Genomic DNA, 22,359 nt, shown 5'->3' with positions numbered 1-22,359 from the left:
CTTTGCGAGAAATTCAAAAAAACAAACAAAAAACAAGCAATATGTAGAATAATTCTGAGCTTTTGTAAGTGTTGCACTGCAAAGATAAAATAAGCTAAGAATGTTACAGATGATAAATGTGTATTAGAAAGTTTTTATAATATCATGATATTTATTATTTCAACCTATGATTATAAGCTATATTTTCAATTTTGTAATTTAGATGTTAGCGCATGCTTTAAGATCGAAAAGTTTAATAATATAGGCCTAAAAAGTTCTAAAAATGTTCACAGAAGGTTTTCTCATAAATTATAAATACGGGTTCAGAGAAGCATCAAGATAAAAGATAGAGTTGTTTCTAGTCAATAGAGTGAATCAATCAGAGAGTGTTTTTATTTAAGCTAGTGTTTTGATTTCAGTTACTTGATCGATCAGCCGTGAAATGTACAAGTTTATTCTTACTTTAATGCAGTACAGTTAGCGTTGTTCTAAATGTGGCCTACAACTTACAAGTTACCGCAGTATTTGAGAATGCAAAAACGTTAAAAAAAAATAATTTGTTATTGTTACGTAAACTGGTCTTTGAATGATTTTCACAGGGTAATTTAAAAGAACCAGCCAACGAAAGAACAAAGTTACAACACTGTGAATTTAGATTATTAGACAATTCAATTACAAGATAAATAGGAGTTGTCAAAACGGTTTTAATTGTCTTGGACTCACATTAAAAATATATCCTAGATGTAATATTGTAATTCAGGTTTTGTTTTTGAAAAACTTGGCATTTCGTTGTAGATGGCGCAGATAGCCTAGTTGTTTTGCGCCATCTAATCAAATCAGTTGTAGATATCAGACATGTCGTATCCACTTGACAAAACAAAAGTGCAACATGATTCTTTAAAAGCACAGCATGATCTTCTAATTAAACATTTGTTTTAGTGATTTTTTTTAGATATTCTGTGAGCAGAAATAAAAATTATTATATTTAGTTGTCTCACCATTTATGCGACGATGAGATCGAGCTTCTCGGATACAAAGTACACAGCCAACGACGATCACCACCACAACAACAAAGCTGGAAACAGTGATGGGTACAAGTACTTCCAAATCAATGATGAAAGATTTGGTAGGAGGCTTTGGTACGTTAGCAGTTTCCTGTGGCACAATTTCTTAAAAAAAAGAAGAAATAAATTAAAATAAATAGAAATTTTGAAAAACATAAATTAAGCAGCACTGAAGTTTCTCACTTCATTTAATTATTTTTTGGCACACTATTAAAAAATAAACAAATATTTATTTTGAGTATTGCTTAAAATGCTTTTCGGTTAGATGTAAGTGAAAAGAAATCAAATACTGAAATCAAAAACCGAATATAAAGGGTGTCCGGAAATTGTGTTAAACTCATATTTGTGTTTCAGAGACAGGAGTTTTGAACATTTGAGTTACTTTTTCGCTTCTAGCTGTGTATGTTAAACTTGCAGAGTGCAGACACTTTGTGCTTTAATGCTTCACACATTCAAAAATAAGTGTAAAAGAATTTGTTAATATGATTAACGGACAAAAAACAAAACCAACAACCAAAACGATAAAGTTAAAAAACTAGGTATAACTTCTGCAAAATTTCCAACTTAAGAAAACTTAGCACCTCAACAAAAATTTCAAATAACTCAACGTTTACATAATCTTTATACTCTTTCTTTTACTGTATTATATTAATTATATATCGATTTTTCATGTATTACCAACAATAATAGAAACAAAAATAAAAATAGTATTTTCCTATATTAAGTTTCTTTTTTGTTGAATATAAAGTAATCTAAGAAGAATTTAAACAGATGCCTTTGTGAGCTTTGTATTTGTGTTAACTGAAGGCACTTTTTTCCATTAGATTACAATTACAATATAGCTATTGTTATTTGATAAAAAATAGGAAATTACTACCTTGTAAGTATGATATTAAAAACTGTAATGCCTGGGTCCTTGTGAATTTTAAATATAGTAATAAAAAATATAGTTTAGAATTGTTTTACCTCGTGTTTTATTTCGTGTTCTAAAATCGTACATCGCTTCGGTAGCACCTGCAGAACTTTGTACAACAACTAAGACTTCATACCAAGTAGCCGATGACAAAGCCGTGACTTGAAAAGGTGATTTATTAAATATAAGGTTGTCCACAAGAGTCTTCCAACGAGTGTGGAACTTTTGTCTCAATTTGACTGTATAAGAGGTGATAAAGCAGCCACCATCTTGCCACTTAGAGAAGTCCAAAATAGCTTCAGTTACGTTGATGCTAATAAAATCTTCACGAGCTGGTGACACAGGAGCTAAAGAAAACAACAACACATAAACAAATGGGAATAATTTATGATATTCATATATCCTGAGTAGGAGCGTGTCAAGCAAGGTCAGACTACCCCCCCCCCATCCCCAAGCAGCACCCACATCTGAGATACTAGGATTTATGTGTTTAAGATTTTAAATTATATCTCTCTAAACTGTGACTCTCATTGATCTGAAAAAAGTTGATTTTTCCTGCCCTCACAAACTAACTCCTTGTCTCCCTCCCCACAATAAAACAAACTCCTAGAAACGCCACTATTCCTAAATGCTACTTTTTCTTTTTAGAATTTTTAGGAAAAATTCCTTTCTTCATTGATCTAGTAGTAATAATTTCTGATTTGAATTTATTTTACTGCTCATGTAGTCATGTGACCATTATTAAAACTGGAATGTTCATTTCAGGAGATAAGTTACGGCCCCTAAATGGCACAGCGGCATGTCTGCGGACTTACATCGCAAGAAACCGGGTTTCGATACCCGTGGTGGGCAGAGCACAGATAGCCTATTGTGTAGCTTTGTGTTTCATTACAAACAACAACAAGTTCTGACTATTTTCCTAAAACAGACTACAGACAGTGAATGGTGGTTTTAGATGTGGAACGTTGGTCTTAATTTTTATTTTATTTCGAATAAAGGTTAACCTTGATAAACGGTGTATCCATATCGATGTGTGATTTCTGCTTTACGGATACGTCTCTAACACACGTATCACATTGGAATTTGTACTTTCTCGATGTGTGATTTCTACTTTACGGATACGTCTCTAACACACGTATCACATGGAAATTTGTACTCTATTTTTATTTTTCCGTTATATATTTTTTTGTTGTTGTTTGCGACAGTGTTTATTTTTGGTCTCATTGTTTGAAAAGCTGTTTTAAACTACCATCTCAGGTAAGGAGATGCCGAGATGTCGTTTTTACAATTTAAATGGAAAAAAAAAATTAACATACCATTGAGCCCCCCAGTAGCACAGCGGTATGTCTGCGGACTTACAACGCTAGAAACCGGGTTTCGATACCCGTGGTGGGCAGAGCACAGATAGCCCTTGTGTAGCTTTGTGCATAATTACAAACAAACATACCATTGATGTGTGTGTATGGGATTTAAAAAAAAATAAATAGTATCTCATTTACCAAAAAATACTTACGATCCTATAAAGTGTTGTTACTTTTAACACCAAATCCGTTTTCACTGAAATCAGCTAACATTGCTAAAGTTTATTTTAACAGTTTTTCTATGTGTGGTTGATCAAGTTTAAAAAAACATTTTGTAACACTACAGTTAAAATGCAAAAAAACGATTGTAAAGTCGTACCACAAATCTTGCTGAAATAAATAATAAGTGTCTTTATTAATAAGTTTCGCGAGAAAACAACTTCTCGTAGAACATGATCATATTGTTTTTACTAAACTGTAACCTTTTGTATACTTTAAAATATAGGTAAAGGTACATTCGTTACTTATAATTACGTAGAAAAATAATAATTTACCCGCTCCTGTAGTTCTGATGATAAGTTTATTACTTGGTTCGCTCCTACCAACACTATTGTGTGACGTCATAAAAAACTGATAAGTTGTACCACATTTCAGGTTCTGCACTGTATACTGGTTTTGGTTGGTTGATATGGGAATTACTGTCCACCCCACGTGATCGTTTTCCTCCCGGTAATGAAGTTTGTAGTCTAAAAAAAAAGATATATCATATTTACTACAATGAAAGTATACTCATACTCGCCAGAATAAATCGATGCAAAATAAATAATTGGTTCAAATTCAAGGAACTTGTGTAAACATTTAAAATATTAAAATACTCAAACAATCAACGTCGTATAACACAATTTAATATTTATTTAAAAATCGATCAACGGGCGTAAAAGACACTCTACGTCGAAAAGTGTAGTGTCTTCTACGGCCGTTGTTCGGTTTTTAGATAATTGTTAATCAAACAATGTTGATCGTTTGAACATTTTAATACCAAAACAAATCAACAAATAAGGTAATCAGTATGTTTTAAACTGACACGAAATGTCTTATGTTGAAATATTTTATAACTTACTAAGACCTATACAGAAAATCTGTTCGTACAAATTTTAGTAATGCCTTTAAATTTCACATGCCAAATATGTCTCCTTAGCAGTAAAGGATTACATTTACAGCGTTCATTAGTTTGAATAATTATGATACTATAAAAAAACCATATGTTATTTTTTTCCATTTACGGATCTTAACTTCTAAGCAGATATAAATGCTCTCAACAAAATTATGGTACCTGAAACGTTCGGACCATTTTCATGAACAAAATGTTTTGTTTTAGTTATGTTCCAGAGGCTATATTATACTAAAGTACATATAATATATTTTCTCTTACTTTTTAAATGTTTTATTTAGCTCCACTATACAAAGTCAGTTTTTACGAAAATCATTCTTAAAGCTGTTATGCAAATCAATTTACGTTTCTACAATATTTCTTCTTATCTATTCTCCAAACTTTGATTGCTTGTTGAAAAGTATGTATTATTTATTAATGTACAATAAATCAATTCAAAAAGAAAGTTAAGTGGATTTTAGCAACACACTAGAAATAGGCGTAAACTTTAAGGTATATTTGAAAATAAAAAGCTAATAACATTTTCTATTTGGAAGAAGCAACATTAAATGACACTTTGTCTTACATTAGTTTGTTGTGTGTTTGTGTCGTATTGATATGAAAGAAAATGCATTTTCTATTTGTAAGAAACAACATTAAATTATATTTTGTCTTACATTAGTTTGGTGTGTTTTTGTGTCGTATTGATATGAAAGAAAATACATTTTCTATTTTTCTGTTTGATCTAAATTTAGTTGGGATATCCCGAAAAAAATCTTGAGAGTTCTTACAGTGTAATTCTTTTGGTACACGATCTTTTTCTGGCTCGACTTGTTTTACTGTAGTTCTATGGGGTAAAAAGTGTTACTTGGAGTTGACTGAGTTTTCTTCTTCTTATTTGTGTCATGGCTGTTTTAGTTGTACGGTGAACTTACAGTTGATTACAGCTGCCTGGTAACTTCAGTTTTTTTTATAAATAGTAAGCCGAAGGGATTGCCTGGCAAGGAATTTACAGAATAAGCTTTACAGATTATATAGAGAACTTCTAAACTTCAGGCCCATTTTTCATCCACAGAACGTTAACTTACTAAGCGGTTTAGATAACTCGCTGAAAATCACGACTTAAGAATAAACACATTTTATGAGTGACGAGTAAGAGTTGTTCTCCGTTAGAAGAATCAAGAGAGAGAAAGAGTCGTGACATAAGTCCATCACTCTTACGGTGGAAGCCATTGAAGTAATTTTCTCAGACAAAACTTCGTTACAAAGTAATTGAAAATACTGTTTCTTAAAAACAGCTGGTAACCCCAAAAAAAGTTGGCTACAAGCAATCCAGAGCACACTTGTATCTTTGGAATATGTTAAAAATGGGTAGGGAATATGATTTTGTAAAAAAGTATCAAGCTGATGGATTTGATACAGTAAGAATGTTTACAAAATGTTATTCAAGTTAAAAATGTATTCAAAAATAAATTTGTTACGGATTAGGTATAAACAACTTTAAAAAAATTCTATATTTATAGAACATGTATTGTTATACATCTTACACAATTATAGAACTTGTGTTGTTGTACTTGTCTCTGTAAATATAAATTCCCGTTAGTTAAATGGTATCTTACAGGCAAATAAATTCTTAAAATATCTATTATGTAACATCAGTTTCGAGTCTGCTTCTGATTATTAGATTATGTAGTAAAGGGAAACTAATTAAATACAATACATACTGTAACGCCTTACCTACTACACTTGCACCAAATGTTGCTCGTTGAGACCATTTTAAAGTAATCGAAGATGTTGATTTGGATAACATTTTCAGATCAGGAGCACTGGGAGGAACTAAAATATTATTGTAAATGAAGGAAAGAAATATTAAACACTGGTCAGAATAAATTAAAAAATATACGCACTGATGATTCAATGCATAAAGCAATAATAGGCTTATACGTATATCTATATAAATATAATGGTACTGTCTGTTGTATGTCAATGTATCTAATGCGCAGGGTGCTGATGGATCTTCCCCAAATTTGGTGTGGAGGTTCATTGGGTCCATGGGGAGATACATAAAAATTTTCAGTTTTGCATTTTGCGGTTTTTATGGGCGTTTATGCATTTTTTATCACTACTTCGACCCCTGTTGACATATATTCACCAAATTTGGCATGAAGGTTTGTTGGGTCCATGCGGAGATACATGCAAACTTGCGGTTTCACATTTTGTGTCTTGCAGTTTTTATGGGCGTTTCTTATAATTACATTTAGAGGAAGCAACTTTTCATGTCTTAAGATAAATTTTCATTAATCATCAATTTACATAACTTCTGTCCAGGGGAAGGGTACTCCAGCTAGATATATAATAATAAAAGATTGGCTCGCTCAGTTTAATCACGTTTATTGTCAATCGAAAAAGACTAAGCTTGAATACCTCATTTCCAAACGATAACAAGATAGTAATTAGCTGATGAACTTCATGGTGTTTACTTAGCATGAATATCAACAAATTTACTGTAAACGTGTTGAATTCTTCAATAGGAAAATAAATATTATTTTGGTTAACTATTTATAAAGCTATTATATCGCCAACTGAAGGAGACTGGCCATGAATATGTGTTGAGAATCAATATTTGGGTAATTTACTGATGAAGTAATTAGTGTTTTTACTGCTATTCGCTGCCAGTCAACATAGTCTCACTGTGAATATGTTAAAAATCTGCATGCTACATTCTCTCGGCTTTATCACCAATCGGATAATAAACTGTTCTGTGTTTTAGGTGAATAATAGAAAACTTTAACGTAATTTAATGCTTTATCAGATAAAACCATTATATATAATATATATATTGAATCAACTTCACTTTCGAAAACGAAACAAACCGAAGTCTACATAATTTTGTTAGCTATATGAATAATTTCCTACAATATTACCATCATCCAATGTCTTTACTTGCACTTCGTCAGATCTGGGACCAGGCCCCTTGCTGTTGAAAGCGTGGATTGTGATGTGGTAGATTGTTGATCTCTTAAGATTAGTCAGGTGGTACTGCTCTCGTGCCGTCACGTCTTTCACATGAACTGTTTTGTACATGTGTAACGTTTCATCAATGGGTTTGTAGCCGATGTAATAGCCGATAATCTTCCCGTTCCAGTAATCTTCTTGGGGAGGCTAGAGGGTATTAAAAGAAGGTGAAACATGATATATAGTATTAGTAAAACCTAATTACAAACTCTGATCCGAGTTGACGTCTTTGGACAGTTAGGTGAGCTTAAGATATAGTATCAAAATAAATCTCTACATGTAATATGTATATCTATGTATACATATCAGCTATGAGGTTGTTATGTATCCAGAAATTGCATAAAAAAGTATAGAACAGTCCAGTAAAAATGCTATATTGAAGTATATTGCTTATCACAGTACTTCTTTTGTAGCTCTTTACAACTGAAGATGACATATAAAAGATAATCTCCTTTTATAGAAGAGTGAAATGTTTGTTGCCACAAAAATATTAAAGTTGATAATTATTACTCATTACGCTATAGATAACAAGACTCGACACTGTACTCATACTACCGTAGATGTTTTTTTTTTTAACTAGGTGCTCGTAATTTTAGTGTTCGTTAGCAGTTATTTTTCATAATTCAAATTAGTCTCTATTAATTTCCTTAATCGACAAGAAAAAAATCTAGCCATAACGCATGTTCTCAACGTAACTATATTTTTTTATATAGAAAACTTATACTTTTCGGAAATGTTTGTAACTTGTTCATTACATTATGAGGTTCATATATAAGATAATTTTTTAACCAATTTCTATATGTATATATTGTAAAATAACTATTAACTGATGATTTAGCAATGAAAAAAAAAACATGCTGTGTATTCACAGTGATGCCAATCTGATTTTTAAAAAGTAACTAACATCTAAAAATTAAAAACTATAAAATATATGGTAACTTATCATATATCTAACTAATGTAAGGAGTAAGGAAAATTGTTACCACTGGAAAATCTCGCCTCTAATAAACTTATTGAGAAATGTTTGTTGGTGTCAAACAAATGTAGATACCTCAATCCACTTGTTACTAATAACGTAATATAGTAATTAAGGTAGGTCTAATAGCGATGTACGTTACGTTCAATAAAATCATTCTAGCAGTATTCTGTGAAAATTTGTAGGTGAATATTAACATAAAAGTATAAAAAACATCAAATGTGAAACTTCCAAAAAGAATGAAAAGTAGGGCAACACGAAAACGTACCATACTTTAAAGTAGTACGAAGTGGCACTGACAGTATTTAATATATATATATTAAAACCCCTCTAAGAATAAGTTTTTTTTTAATTATGCACAAAGCTGCACAAGGGCTATCTCTGCTCTGCCCGCCACGGGTATCGAAACCCGGTTTCTAGCGTTGTAAGCATGCAGACATACTGCTGTGCCACTGGGGGGAGCCTAAAGATAAGAGGTATAGTTTACTGTAAAGCTATACGTTTAACACTATTAAACTATAAAAAATAATGAAAAACAATGATGTAATCGAGTTAGGGCGGTCCTGGGAACCGCCTAGGAACTTTATTAAAAGATTTTGGGCGCGCCCTAGTATTATGATTTTTATTATAAATTATTAATTAGCTTAAAAGAAAATATTATAATTAATAGACTTTACGTAAAAAAATTAAACACAAAGAAAAACTGAATAGAGAAATTATCCTTTTGTTTGTTTCATCTAAAACTGTTTAACTAAGAGTGTGCTTGTTGAAAAATCGTTCCAGATCTTCCATTTTGAAAAATTTTATTGTCCAGATCCTTTTACATCTACCCTAGTGGCTAAGCGGTAAGTCTGAAGGTATATAATGCTAAAATCGGGTTTCGATACCTGCTGAGGACAGAGCACAGATAGCCCATTTGTAGCTTTGTCACTTAGCGACAAATAAACCTTTTATATCTAGGGCTACACCACTGGACAAAAGGATCGTGTGATGCGTTTCTCTACACAAACTAATAATGTGTTTTAGTAGAATTTAAAAAAAATGTAAAGAATAAACAAAAATAAACCTCTGAAAGGAAAAAATAAACTATATGCCTTTGTTTACCAGACTATGTTATGTTCAGCAAGGCAAAGTTAAGTCATTATAATGAATGATAGAAGTTTGTACAGTAGTAAATGTTCAATCACTTAGGTTAATTGAAATAGGGTCACGTTTTTCTAAAATATTGACCAGTTTGGTATATATAATCAAATAATAATTGTATATTAATGGTGAGAGAAAATAGTTATGGATACACTTGACAAATAAACTGCAACACATGTTTAAGCACCGGAAATTAAATCCTCTTAAAATATGCATCCTCATTATTATTAAGTGGAAAAAGTGAAGGGGGAAGGTACGTAACCCTTCAGCCCTATATATTAAGCGCCTATATCATTGTTATTAAGTGTATACATGTAAGCTTACTTTGATGTAAAGTACTGCATGAATGTTATAATGGTATCTATTTTTACCTTCCAAGTCACTTTAATTGAATTGGGACCCGTTGCTTGAGCTGCAATTTCTTCCGGCGGACCACTTGGAGCTAAATGTATAATGAAGGAAATCTTAGTGCAATATAATGTAAGACAAAAACTATGTTAGCGAATGTGCTTTAGTAAAATAACACACCGTATTTTTATTTTCCTCAACCCTTAAGTTACAAGATCAGAAAATTGAAAGAATCAAGTTGATATTTTTCTAAACGAGATGTAACATTATAAAAGAACAAAGAAATTGAGCAGTTTTCTGGAAAAAGAAACATAAAAAGTCTAAACAAATTAATAGGTGTAAAATAAAACTACGCATTTTTTACACTGTTCTTCAGGTACTTAGCTTGATTTTATGATGTGCATTCAATTACGTGAATTATCTTAGTTTTTAATATCTTAAAATATTTTTGCAAAATATTTCGCATTAATATTTATTACGGGTATTGGTCAATGTTGCTTTGGTTTTATATTGCAAATACGATATATAAAAGAAATTTGAAAACATACTTTCTCTTATTTAATGTACAAATACAATGTCTAGAGCACTAAATTAAGTTTTCACAAAACTTACTTATACAGGGTGGTCCAAAAGTTGATTTGTTTTTCGCTGAATTTCGCACAGAGCTACTCGAGGGTTATCTGCGCTAGCCGCCCCTAGTTTTGAAGTGATACTTTAAAGCGGAAGTAGCTAGTCAACGCTGCCCACCGCCAACTCTTGGATTATGCTTTTGCTAAAGAATAGTGGGATTGTTCACATCATATCATAACGTCCCCACGGCTGAAAGGGCGAACATGTTTGGTGATGGGATACAAACCCGAGACCTACAGATTGCGAGTCGAATGCCCTAACCACCAAACCATGCCAAGCCTTCTGAAGCTAGTTGCTACAACACGGTATACTAATTAATTTTTAATTTTCATTTGTTTCAGATTAATGTGCGAGCATTTGTAAACAGCCGCACAGAATGACAAAGGATCCACGAGGTCTGATGTTACAAATCATATGATATTCATACAGTAGAGATTGAAGTGTGAGGGTAACTAACTATTAGACCACCCCGAATCATAAAGTGGCTCACTTTGATCTTATGGACTGAACTACAAATATTGTATACGAAAGAAGTACTGTATTTTGTTACTTAAAAAAATCCTAAATTCAACGTAAGTTGAATTAATATTACAGGATGTACAACTATCAGTTAACCAGTATAATACTAACGTTAAAGTTTGATTTCTAATGAGTGAGAGACTCACCAATTACGATAAAAAGGTAATTATATCTTAGCTCAGAAACTTATAAATAATATCCAGTTTTTTGTTTTACAAATATATTCTCTTACCTTCCTGCTCGGTTTTGACTCTTATCCAGTCACTCTCACTTCCTCTGCCAACTGCATTCTGGGCATCAATACTCACTAGGTAAGAACTGGCTGGTTCCAGACCTCTGAGGACAGCTGTACGCTGAGACCCTTCAATTGTTCGGTTAATCATCATACTCCGTTGGTGACCTAGCAACATTCTTAAATCTTTATCAGGCTGAAAAGGCAGTAAGTGATATATTAAAATTTACATTTTTATTTCAACTCTTCTACCCATTCACCACTCTATCCATAAAGCAGTGTATTTATTCCCTAAATAATTTTCAAATCTACAGTTAACACACAAAATTAGTGTTTAAGTTCATTCAAACCCGCGCCCACTTCAGAATTCTGGTTCTATACGTATGTTGTTATGTTCAAGAAATATATTTTTTTAGAAGACCAGTGAGCGCGTAGAAGGCTCTTGGTGAAATATAAATCAAACACAGAATTTATTGAAGAATTTTTTGCGTTGTTGATATTATTTTGAAAATTTAATTAATGGTTTCATTGAACACTCGAGAAATGACAAAAAGTCAAAAATGGAATTAAGCAGCCTGAATTAAATTTATTTTACATATCAAATTACAAATAATTTAGATCTCACTGTCGATGACATGCGTTAATTTATTCAGCTGGAATTTCTAGATCAAATAAGGAATTGTTTTATATCTATAATCAGACAAATAGTTTCATAGTATGTCTAAAAGTAATATTTATTGAAAAAGTAATGGAGATCTAGGCGATAAGAAGGAAGAATAATTCAAGTAATTGACACCGTCAAAACGTTTATCGTAGATTTGTTTTAGGGGAACTAAATTTCACCAGAGGCGCATTGAGATATTTTATACGGGATAGTTTGTTTTGTTTTTGAATTTCGCGCAAAGCTACACGAGGGCTATCTGCGCTAGCCGTCCCTAATTTAGCTGTGTAAGACTAGAGGGAAGGCAGCTAGTCATCACCACCCACCGCCAACTCTTGGGCTACTCTTTTACCAACGAATAGTGGGATTGACCGTCTCATTATAACGCCCCCACGGCTGAAAGGGCGAGCATGTTTGGTGGGACGGGGATTCGAACCCACGACCCTCAGATTGCGAGTCGAGCGCCTTATCCACCTGGCCATTATACGGGATAGTATGGATAGAATATTTGAAAACCGTATTATACAGCATGTTTTTATTGTTTTTCTTGAAACTTAGCACTATCTTTATTTCTCATTTTTCTCTTTCTGTCTCAGCAAAATAGATTTGCGATTTGAATAAAATATGTGTACATATGCATGATTCAGTGACTTTTGTTCGTTTGTGCTTTCAAAATAATGACAGTTTTGCTTTGGCCAAAATACAATTCTCAAAGAGAAAAATGCCTTAAGGATGTTAAATAAATTAATTCACAGACTTGAAGCAATTGCATATGTAAAAAGTGCCTTTCGTTCTGTACAGTCATCTGTGGCCATGGAAGCAGTAATGGAGGTTTCTCAGAATATCTAAGACAATGCTAAGAAGCTTACTCCTGGGTTGCCAAGTGCAAACGGTACTACTCGGTAACTTGAACTGCCATAAACTAAAATGGGAAGTAATAATGATGATAAAAAAACGCACAGTTTACCAGTTTGCACGTCTGCCGTCTGCATGCCATTAGGAATGGCGATCCATTTTTCCGACTTTATTTTACACATTGGATTATGTCCAGATCGATGATCGGTGAAACGTAACTATGAAACACCCTTTGGAGAAACGAAATCACTTTCATCTTAATAGATATGTCAACTCAAAAAATACTGTCATCTACAGCTATGAAAACCCACGTTTAATTCACCAAAATTGTTCTCATAACCCTTATTATTGTATGGTGCGGCTTAACCAACACTGTCATTGATCCTTGTTTCTTCGAAGCTGTTGATGGAACTGGCGGCACCCAAACTGTTTCGGTAAACTGAGTCCGTTAAGAGAAAATGGTGAAAACCACATTATATAATCCATACCTAGAGGGTCAAAACACCGAGAACAAAGCCTTCCGACAGGATACAATAATTTTCCATATCTATCTATTAAAAGATTTGTAACATGCACTTTCATTAACGACAAAATCATGAGTCATTGATTAATGAAAAATAAACCTTAAGATCCATTGACATTGCACTCATTGATGTTTTGCTGTCTCCTAAAAGAAATTGACCACAAAATTTAAAGGATATGAAAGCGGCCATTAGAAATGAGATTGCGAGGGTCAATGAACATTGTCCAGAACAGATGATGCCTGCAGTATTTCATTAAGGGATAGGCTTGGTATGCTAACTAAGAATGACAGAAAGCATTTTGAATACTTTTTTGACAGTTTCTAAAACACTCTGTACTTGTCCAAACTTTCTTGGATAAAACTTATGATCCTCAATAAGCTTCTGGTAAGGCTTAGTTCCCTTAAGATAAGAAGGGTTTTAATATATATATATATAATTATTTCAAATATAGAATTTTCTTTATAATTATCCAATATATACAGGGTATCATTATCCAATGTGACACGTTATTTTTACAGAACTTAACTTGCTGAAACACCCTTTCGAATAGCTTTCAGCATTTTCAAGCTGATATGAGTATGGTAACATTTAGACAACTTTAACATGTTTATTATAAATTATTCCGTAAAAGTAATTTACTTATTGATTAAATTAAATAAAGGAAATAAATACGTTGCTTTGAAATTCGATTCATATTTGTATTTCTGGATTGTTAAATAATTTTCTTGTCTTTATTAATTTTATAACCATGTTTTTAGTGTTTTCATTTTGAAATATTCTGAATGATCATCAGTTTATGATTATTGTCATAAATAATAACTTCTTCAAGAAAATAAACCGTATTCATTTTTATAATTCAATCAGTTATTAGCTGACGAAAACAGTAAGTAACGTTGCTTCTTATAATAGTTATAGTTGTTGTGTTAACATTTGATAGACTGCAACTCCTTCTGGTGCCATACTTCCGTGAAATCTACAGCTAGATGTTTAGGTTGCCTTTCAACATCGTATTTCCAGGGAGAGATAACTTAAATATCATGTAACATGGAAAATATATTCATACTTCAAGGTATACTAGACTTATGTTAAAGAAAACAAATTAACTGAATTAGTAAATAACGAGTGTTAAAAGATTAATACAAAAGTGAAATATATACGACTATACTATCTTACCCGGTAACTCTTTCTGATATTTTATAAAGTACCGAGAGATGTCGCTATTTCCTGTGTAGGGTTCTGTCCAGACCAGTGAAATAGTTCTTCCTGTGACGTTAGTCACAGATAAGTTGGATGGTGGACCAGGTACCTCTAAGAAGATACTATTATAAACACCTTTGTAATTCTGAAAACAACTTGAGATTTAAAAGCTCTACTAATTTAGTTACACATACACATGTAAGTATACAAATACCTTGGATATTAGCTCTAGCGCTAAAACATTCCTAATTTTCTACAATTTGTCTGACAAGAAAAAAGTTTGTTGTGTTGGATGGCGTTAGAATATTCGTACAAAACTACACAAAGGGATATATATCCGTCCATAAGTTTAAACTGATAGATCAGACAGAAGACAGCTAGTTAACAACACCTACTGCCAACTCTTGGACTTCTTTTGTCTGATCGAATAATGTGATTTGACTATCACTTTTACAGAGTACTCACAACGCCAAAGTGCAAAGTGGTCCGTGAACTATGAATACTTGGAATTCAAAGTCCGAGCATGCTAACCTTTATGTCACGCCCAGCCCAAGACCAAGAACAAGATATGAAAAACAAAACAAAAACGGTTTAAACGCTTTTTTGGGAGATAAGAATTTTCTAGTCAAGCTATCGACAAGGTGTAAGCCAGAGCCGGCAACCTGCGCTCTCGGGCTATCTGCTATGTCCACCGAGGGAAATCGAACCCCTGATTTTAGCGTTGTAAATCCGAAGACTTACGCTGTCCCACCGGGGGACTTTTTTTTTAAGGTTAGACCACATTAGGGCATACTGCGGCTCTCGAAATGTTTTGGTCTTAGAAAAAAAAAATCTCTTCTTCTTTGATGGGTTTCCGACCCACTGTAAGCTGTTTCATACATTCATTGAAGGGTTATTGTTATTAAAATTATATACATATGTTACTTCCTTAAATAATAGTGCAAATTGTTGACTTCAGTCAAAAGTATTTGTCACGCATGCGTATATGAAGAATGAACTGTAAAACTATTGATAGACTTAAAATCACATTGTACACACATAAGCTTCACGCTCTTGTTAAAGTTAAATACACTAGGGATGTATACGTAAAATAAACGCGAAATAAACAAAAACGATCGAGTTTTTATCTATCAGAGTAAAAACAATTTTTGCGAGAATCATTGTAACAATCACCATAGCTTAGCACCATATAAAATATGTTTGTTTGTTTGTAATTAACACAAAGCTACACAATGGGCTATCTGTGCTCTGCCCACCACGGGTATCGAAACTCAGATTCTACCGTTGTAAGTCCGTAGACATACCCCTGTACCACTGGGAGGCTGTAAAATATGAGTAATCTCAAAAACATGGCTGTTAGATCTTATTGCGTTCACGTGACACACGCACACAGACAAACGTGACCTACCGAAGAAATAGGTGATAACGATGCTTTATTCACTGTTAAGTGTTATATTACATTAAGTCACGATATTTAGTTATGCCATATAAGTTATTCTTATCATTTATGAAGAACATAGCAATAAACTACACAATATATCATTAGTAACTAATAAGCTAAAAATGATGTTGAATATGACTACCTTGGATCAATAGTTTGATTTTCATCTCATCTTGTCCATATTCATTGTGAGAGCGACATAAATAAATCCCCGAGTCATTTCTGTTAGCTTTCATGATCTTTAGTATAGAAACTTCAGTCGATTGCTGTAGTTCTGAAGCAGAGAGTCTAAAATATTTAGAAGAAATCACTTTATAGAGATTTTTATCTTTTAGTGCACTTATGTATTTCGTAAAGTTGCAAGTTATATATTATTTCATTTTCATCTTACTTATATCTTCAATATTTAACTTATTAAATAATGTATATAAACTGATGATATACTTAATGGAACATACATCTTTAAAATATGAGTATTCTTTTAAATTTCATTACTTTATACCAGGACACATCGCAGCAACATTTGTTTCTACACGATTTTTGAAAAAAAAACAACACTTTTTTTTTGTTCTTTAATCAGAAACTTAGCTCGGTATGCAATTTGATGTGTGTGTTTATTTGATTTTGATATTTTGATCAGTTTATTTTTGCATGGCTGGTTTCAAAACAATCAGAAAGAAATGATTAAATTCATTATTTTTTGAGTCACCTAGCGGCAAAACAATGAAGCAAACGCATATAAGTCAGGCATAATAGGGACCTACTATATGATATCTTAGTACAAAATTCAAAAATAAATAAATATTACTACAGTAAAGAATGGTTGCTTATTGATTCTTATTTCAATTAATATAAAACAGAGATGTTTCAAAAATTTGTTCAGGAGAAGTATAGCGTACTTAGATGTTATCTGGTAATATAGCATTTTGTATTTCATCTTTATACGCATACACAAATATATATATATATATCGTTGAACTGAAATGGAAATATTTATTTTGAAGATATTAAACTAATAATAGCGAAGTTATTAACAAGGGAACTCGGTAAAAAAGGTTTTAACAGCACATTGCAAGGCAATAAAAAAAAACACGAAGAATATAGTTGACATTAAACAACTGTTTATGATTTAAAATATTTATTTCTGGTAATAAGTTAGTTGGAGAATGCTGAAAACATTTGATTTTAAAATACATTATTGATATTTTGTAATGAGGTATTTAAGGGTGGATTTAGTAGGATAAATTCCCAACAGAACTTGAAATTAACTAACCTACTCAAAATAAAAAAGAAGTCATTTGTTTATACTTGAAATATTTCATATGAAACCGAAAATACTTTATTTGGAATCGTCAAACTACATTAATAACATACAGAATTCGTACAAAAGGTGAAATTGGTAAACTTATCAGCTTTTAATTATTATAATTTTTTTCCCCACATTCATTAACGAGACCTCGAACAGGTATGTGTTATATCACGTATTCACACTGTGGTTATCTTCCCTCTATTATTTTCCTTGTTGTTTTTCAATTTTCATGCAAAGCTACACAAGGGCTGTCTTCGCATAACCATTTATAACATTGAGCTGATATACTAGAGGGAAGAGCACCCATTGCCAACCCCTGGGCTGCTATAGAAACTATGAGTATAATGTACAAATCCTACTATTCGGTTTACTCTTTAGTCTGTCAGTTCAATATTAGGTATTGCTATGCCAGAAAGACTTCGCGTAGTTTTACGCGAAAATTCGAAAAAACAACAATGAACAAACAAATACGGGTAAGAAACTATACTCAGAGCAGTTAAATAACGAAAATGTAATAATATCCTGTTATCAACATGAGGCAGAAAAAGCACGCAAGAAAGAAGTTGATAAATTCCATTAAAAATCCAGTAAAGCCATAACATTTTTGAATGTTGGACCCGTCTTCACTAGGGGCAAAGGTCCAGCTGTCGAAAGATCTAGAGCGTTATTGTTTTTGAAAGTAATATATTGATCAACAGGTGATTATATCGATCACATATTCCCACGTTATATCTAATATTAGTACATAAAAGATTGAGAATGGGTAGTGTTGAAAAAAAGACTAAATGTTTATGATGCTAATGATATCAGCGAGGTACTCTCAGGCCATTCTTTATTTTGATTAAATTTAGAATCACGTTTTTCGAAACTATCACTTGTTTGATCTTCTTAAAGGAACATGGTGGTTATTTATCATTAAGTTAAGAAAATTGGAAATAAATTTTCATGAAAGTTCTGTATTTAGGTTTCTACAGAAAAAAAAGACGATTTATATATTGCCGAGAAGTACTGCAAGACTAGCTATTGGTTATTGAAAGCAGAGCTAATTCTTGTGAGAAACTCTTATTTGTGTCTTGGTACACAAGAAAACTACATACTCGTGCGACAGAAAATATTTCCATTTTAAAACATTCAACAAATACTAGCTATACTTTATACGGCATGAATATATCGTTATTCAGAAGCTTAATATTTTTAAGAGAACTGGATTTGATAAATGATCGTTTTTTAAGGTAATATGCAGAAATGGCCAATTTCTATAATTTGTTATTAAGTTCGCTTTGCCTTTTCTGCTATTATTTCTTTTTCCTGTTCGTTCCTCCAGCAGGAAGAACTATCTTTTTAAAACACTCTTGTTATCGGGCTTCTACCTATATTGAAATTATATTTTTGAGTGATCTCTTGTTTTCAGTTTTTGCTTTAAAACCTTTGTTATGAATTTTATCTTCCAAAATTAATAAAGCTCAAAATTGAAATAAGATGATTTATTGGCTCGCCTCTTTGTGTTCAAATAATTCTGAAATATCACAAAATCACGAAGAATGACAACTCCAAATTGGTTTTCCAAAACTTGTAAAAAGCTTATTACAAAAGAAATCCTCACCTTAGTCGTTAAAACAGCAAACCATTTAGTCATACCATAATATATATATTTTTATATGTTCATATAATCTCTTACAGATATCTCGAGCTGTTGGTTAACATACGACCGTCTTTCTTCCAAATAAATTTTATTGGCTGGTCTCCTACTGCTGCACAGGAAAGATCGACTGACTGGCCCTTTTGTGCAGAATGAGATCTGAACTTGACGTCAAAAGTTGGAGGCTCTACAAAGAACATATTGTTATGAGGGAGTATAGCATAACTTTCTAAAAGGTCCATACAGTAACTTGTTATATAAAATACTATGAGAATGTTCTACCAGTGAAATAGATTTTATTGTAAAATAAAATGCATTTCTTGTTCATAAAAAGTAAATGCAATACAAAAGTGTATTCGAATCCACGAATCTTCGTTACGAAAGATGCCATATGAATATCGTTCCGAGAAATAAAACACAAAAACCTTAGTTTATAAATATGTTCTTAATTAACGGAATTCAAATCAACGCTATAGCTTTGCCATACAAAAATGAAAACAACAACAACAACTTAAGTTAGGCCATCATAGTGACTTAATATGTATCCACTCGAACTAAATCTACCTTAATTCTTTATGGGTGTTTTTTCCGTGAATCCACAAACAGCTTAAAGATTAAAATGAGCATCTAACATCTTTTGTCCAAATAGTATTTCTTATGAAGACCTATATAACAAATGCTAGTTTAACACATGTTGTTTGCTGTTCATCCTAGCTCTTCCTTTCTACATCTAAACTTGTGTCTAGATATAAAAGTTATCTGTAGTTGATGAGAAAAAGCTTACATATAAGTTAGAGCACCGGTTTGTTCATTCATCACATGTTTTCTAAAAACAAACACACACAAAAAAAAACGGCTTAAATCTTAAAAAATGACATAAACCAAGATAACCCAATCCTCTCACTACCTGTCAGAAACAACCGTAAAAGTCAGGTTATTTCATCCGTAAGAGAAATGCCTCGTTAAAAGAACAGTTAATTCGAAACCAAGAAAAATGTTCCGTTTAAAATAATATAAAAGGTGTTAAAAGGACCAGTGAAGAAAATATATGATATAATGATACGACTTTTTTTCCAGTTATATGATATGCATTTTTTTTGGAAACTATTCTTCGAAACATAAGGCCCACTGGAATTTGTTCCAAACATTTTTCATCTATAATTTTTGTTTTAGTTTTTGACTTAAACCATCTTATCGGTAAATTTGTGAGCTATCGACAGAAGAAATACTAAAAGTATCATTATGCTTTGTTCTCTTTTGAGAAAAATAATATTTTTATTGTGTACAGTATTCTTAAACTGTTCTGAATAATTCATATTCAATCATTAATAAAAGTATGCACAGTTTTCTCATGTTCTCTATTACAAATTCTGCAACATTGTACCAAAAAAGCACATAGTTATCAAATTCACAAATTACTTTGAAAAATAACAAGTTCAAAATATCAAATTGAAAAAGGTTTCATAGAACTCAGAAAAAGAGTAGAAAAATGTTACTTGGCGACAAATACAACATAACTAATGAACAGGTGTATACAACGTATAGTTCACCGTTTTATTTTCTATTGTAATTTGGATAGGTTTTTTTAATGCCAAAATTAGAAATAAAACTGACGATCACATAATTTTACTTTATTCAAAGATGATGTCGTTTCTTTGTATATTTTTTTCACATTCATAAACATTTTCTAATACTTACTTTTCTCCTTTTAAACTTTGAATACTAAAATACGTGTTGAAAAAATGTCTAAGTACACACGAAAGAATGTCTAAATACACACTTAAGTGTAAAACTTTTCAAACTTTATGATAATAATAGTAATATAATAACTCATTTCTAATTCATTCTAAAGAGTGTGGTGCATATCTGCTGCATTCTAAGTCACCTAAAACAATAAATCGAGTACCACTTAGGCTAATCGCATTTTATAAAAACCATGTTCCAGGACCTTTGTGTTCATATAATTACTTCCTCCATCACCAGTCGCTTAAACAGCCAAAAGGCACAAAAGTCCATTGGAATTGACGGCGTATATATGTGGTAAAATTGGATTGCTGTTATTCCAATTTCTTTGTCTGGAATTTTTGAACTTTTAGCTTGCGGGCCTTCGCCAACTTCAAATTCTCGTTCATTACGTAGTTAATGGTAAGAGGAGATATGTATAAATTCATCTCAATGAATCAGAAACTTTATTTTGCGGATGAGACTATTGCTCCGAATTGGTTTGGATTGTGGTTTCGGAGCCCGCTGCTGCCTTAAAGAATTTGCTGTGCGACCTTCTCGGTTTCAGTAAAGAACACTGAAGGTTTTTTTCTTTGAAATGTTGCATTTCTTGGCTCTGCATCATTTAGCAATCACGCCATATGAAAACTGCTTTTGAAATATAAGTCTATTGGTGGAGGTATGCTAAATTATACTTAGGTGTTAAGCGTCGCCTGAGATACCGTGCCCCAATCTATGACAACGCTTTACTGCATTAGCATATTCATCTTATTCAAATATAGTGTAATTAACTTTCTGTACAATAGAAGCAATAACTTGATGTTTTCCTTGAAATTGACTGCTTAGACATTCATAAGGAATGGTATGCTATGCGACACAGACAGGGTAAAAGGTCAAAACAAAGATCCCAAGATTCAGGCATAACTGTTTCTAATTTAGAACTTCTAACCAGAGGGAGAGTAACCGGTCAGCGGCACCTACCGCAGACAAGGCCAATCTTTATGAAATAGTGGGATTGACTGTCAGTCTTATAATATGCCCACAGTTAAAAGTGCGGAACGAGTTCAGCGAACTTTGGATTTTTGGGTTAGGAGCCACGTACAACCGAGACATCACTAAGTAACAAATAAGTGAGACGTGTGCAAACGGCTATTGCAGAAGAACCAATGGTACAATATAATTAGCATTAAAATAAGTCAGATAGCTATCGTATTTTGGAAGCTAAGATTTCCTTGAAAAAATAAAAAACAACGATCATAATTTTATATAAAAAGAAATTAAAATTACTTCTTATTATTAGTAATTGTATATAGAGGTTATTTTCTATGCTAGTAAATTCTTACGTAAAACAACGTTCACCCTGAATCTTTTAAAAAAATAATTAAATAACAATAAAACAAATTTTATGACATATTTTATGTCGCTTTGCATAGTAAGCAAAAACATCTGTTTTGTTTGATGATAAGCTGGATAATGGGCTATCTGAGCTGTATTCACCACGGGGATCGAATCCAAAACTTAAGCAGTAAAAGCCATGGGAGGGGGTAAAAGCATCTGAATTAGGTTTTTTGCAACGCACGTTAAGACAATATGTAAACACGTATGTGAGAGTAAAATACCATTTTTTACTACAAAAAAGAAAAACAAAGTCATAAGAAATGAGAAGTATGCTAATATGATGATGACAAAACCTTGTCGAAACGTTGTACATTTGCTGTCATGTTAAGCTTATATTAAAGTT

General features: G+C 32.3%; 1 protein-coding gene across 2 annotated transcripts in view; it reads right to left on the bottom strand.

Moving 5' to 3' along the window:
• Positions 1-22,359, bottom strand: part of LOC106463757 (Down syndrome cell adhesion molecule homolog) — an 88,400-nt gene that overhangs the window by 7,865 nt on the left and 58,176 nt on the right. For both annotated transcript variants that reach the window (XM_022391773.1, XM_022391781.1), the window contains exons 7-16: positions 18,936-19,083; positions 16,091-16,236; positions 14,484-14,618; positions 11,271-11,438; positions 9,913-9,983; positions 7,332-7,569; positions 6,145-6,243; positions 3,812-4,003; positions 2,010-2,303; positions 978-1,148 (exon numbers count right to left, since the gene is read on the bottom strand). In XM_022391773.1, the coding sequence (XP_022247481.1) occupies positions 978-1,148; positions 2,010-2,303; positions 3,812-4,003; positions 6,145-6,243; positions 7,332-7,569; positions 9,913-9,983; positions 11,271-11,438; positions 14,484-14,618; positions 16,091-16,236; positions 18,936-19,083 (1,662 nt within the window). The remainder of the gene's footprint in view (positions 1-977; positions 1,149-2,009; positions 2,304-3,811; positions 4,004-6,144; positions 6,244-7,331; positions 7,570-9,912; positions 9,984-11,270; positions 11,439-14,483; positions 14,619-16,090; positions 16,237-18,935; positions 19,084-22,359) is intronic.

The sequence above is a fragment of the Limulus polyphemus genome, unplaced genomic scaffold, assembly GCF_000517525.1.
Source record: "Limulus polyphemus unplaced genomic scaffold, Limulus_polyphemus-2.1.2 Scaffold55, whole genome shotgun sequence".
NCBI lineage: Eukaryota > Metazoa > Arthropoda > Merostomata > Xiphosura > Limulidae > Limulus > Limulus polyphemus.
This window is presented reverse-complemented; position numbering and strand designations above follow the sequence as displayed.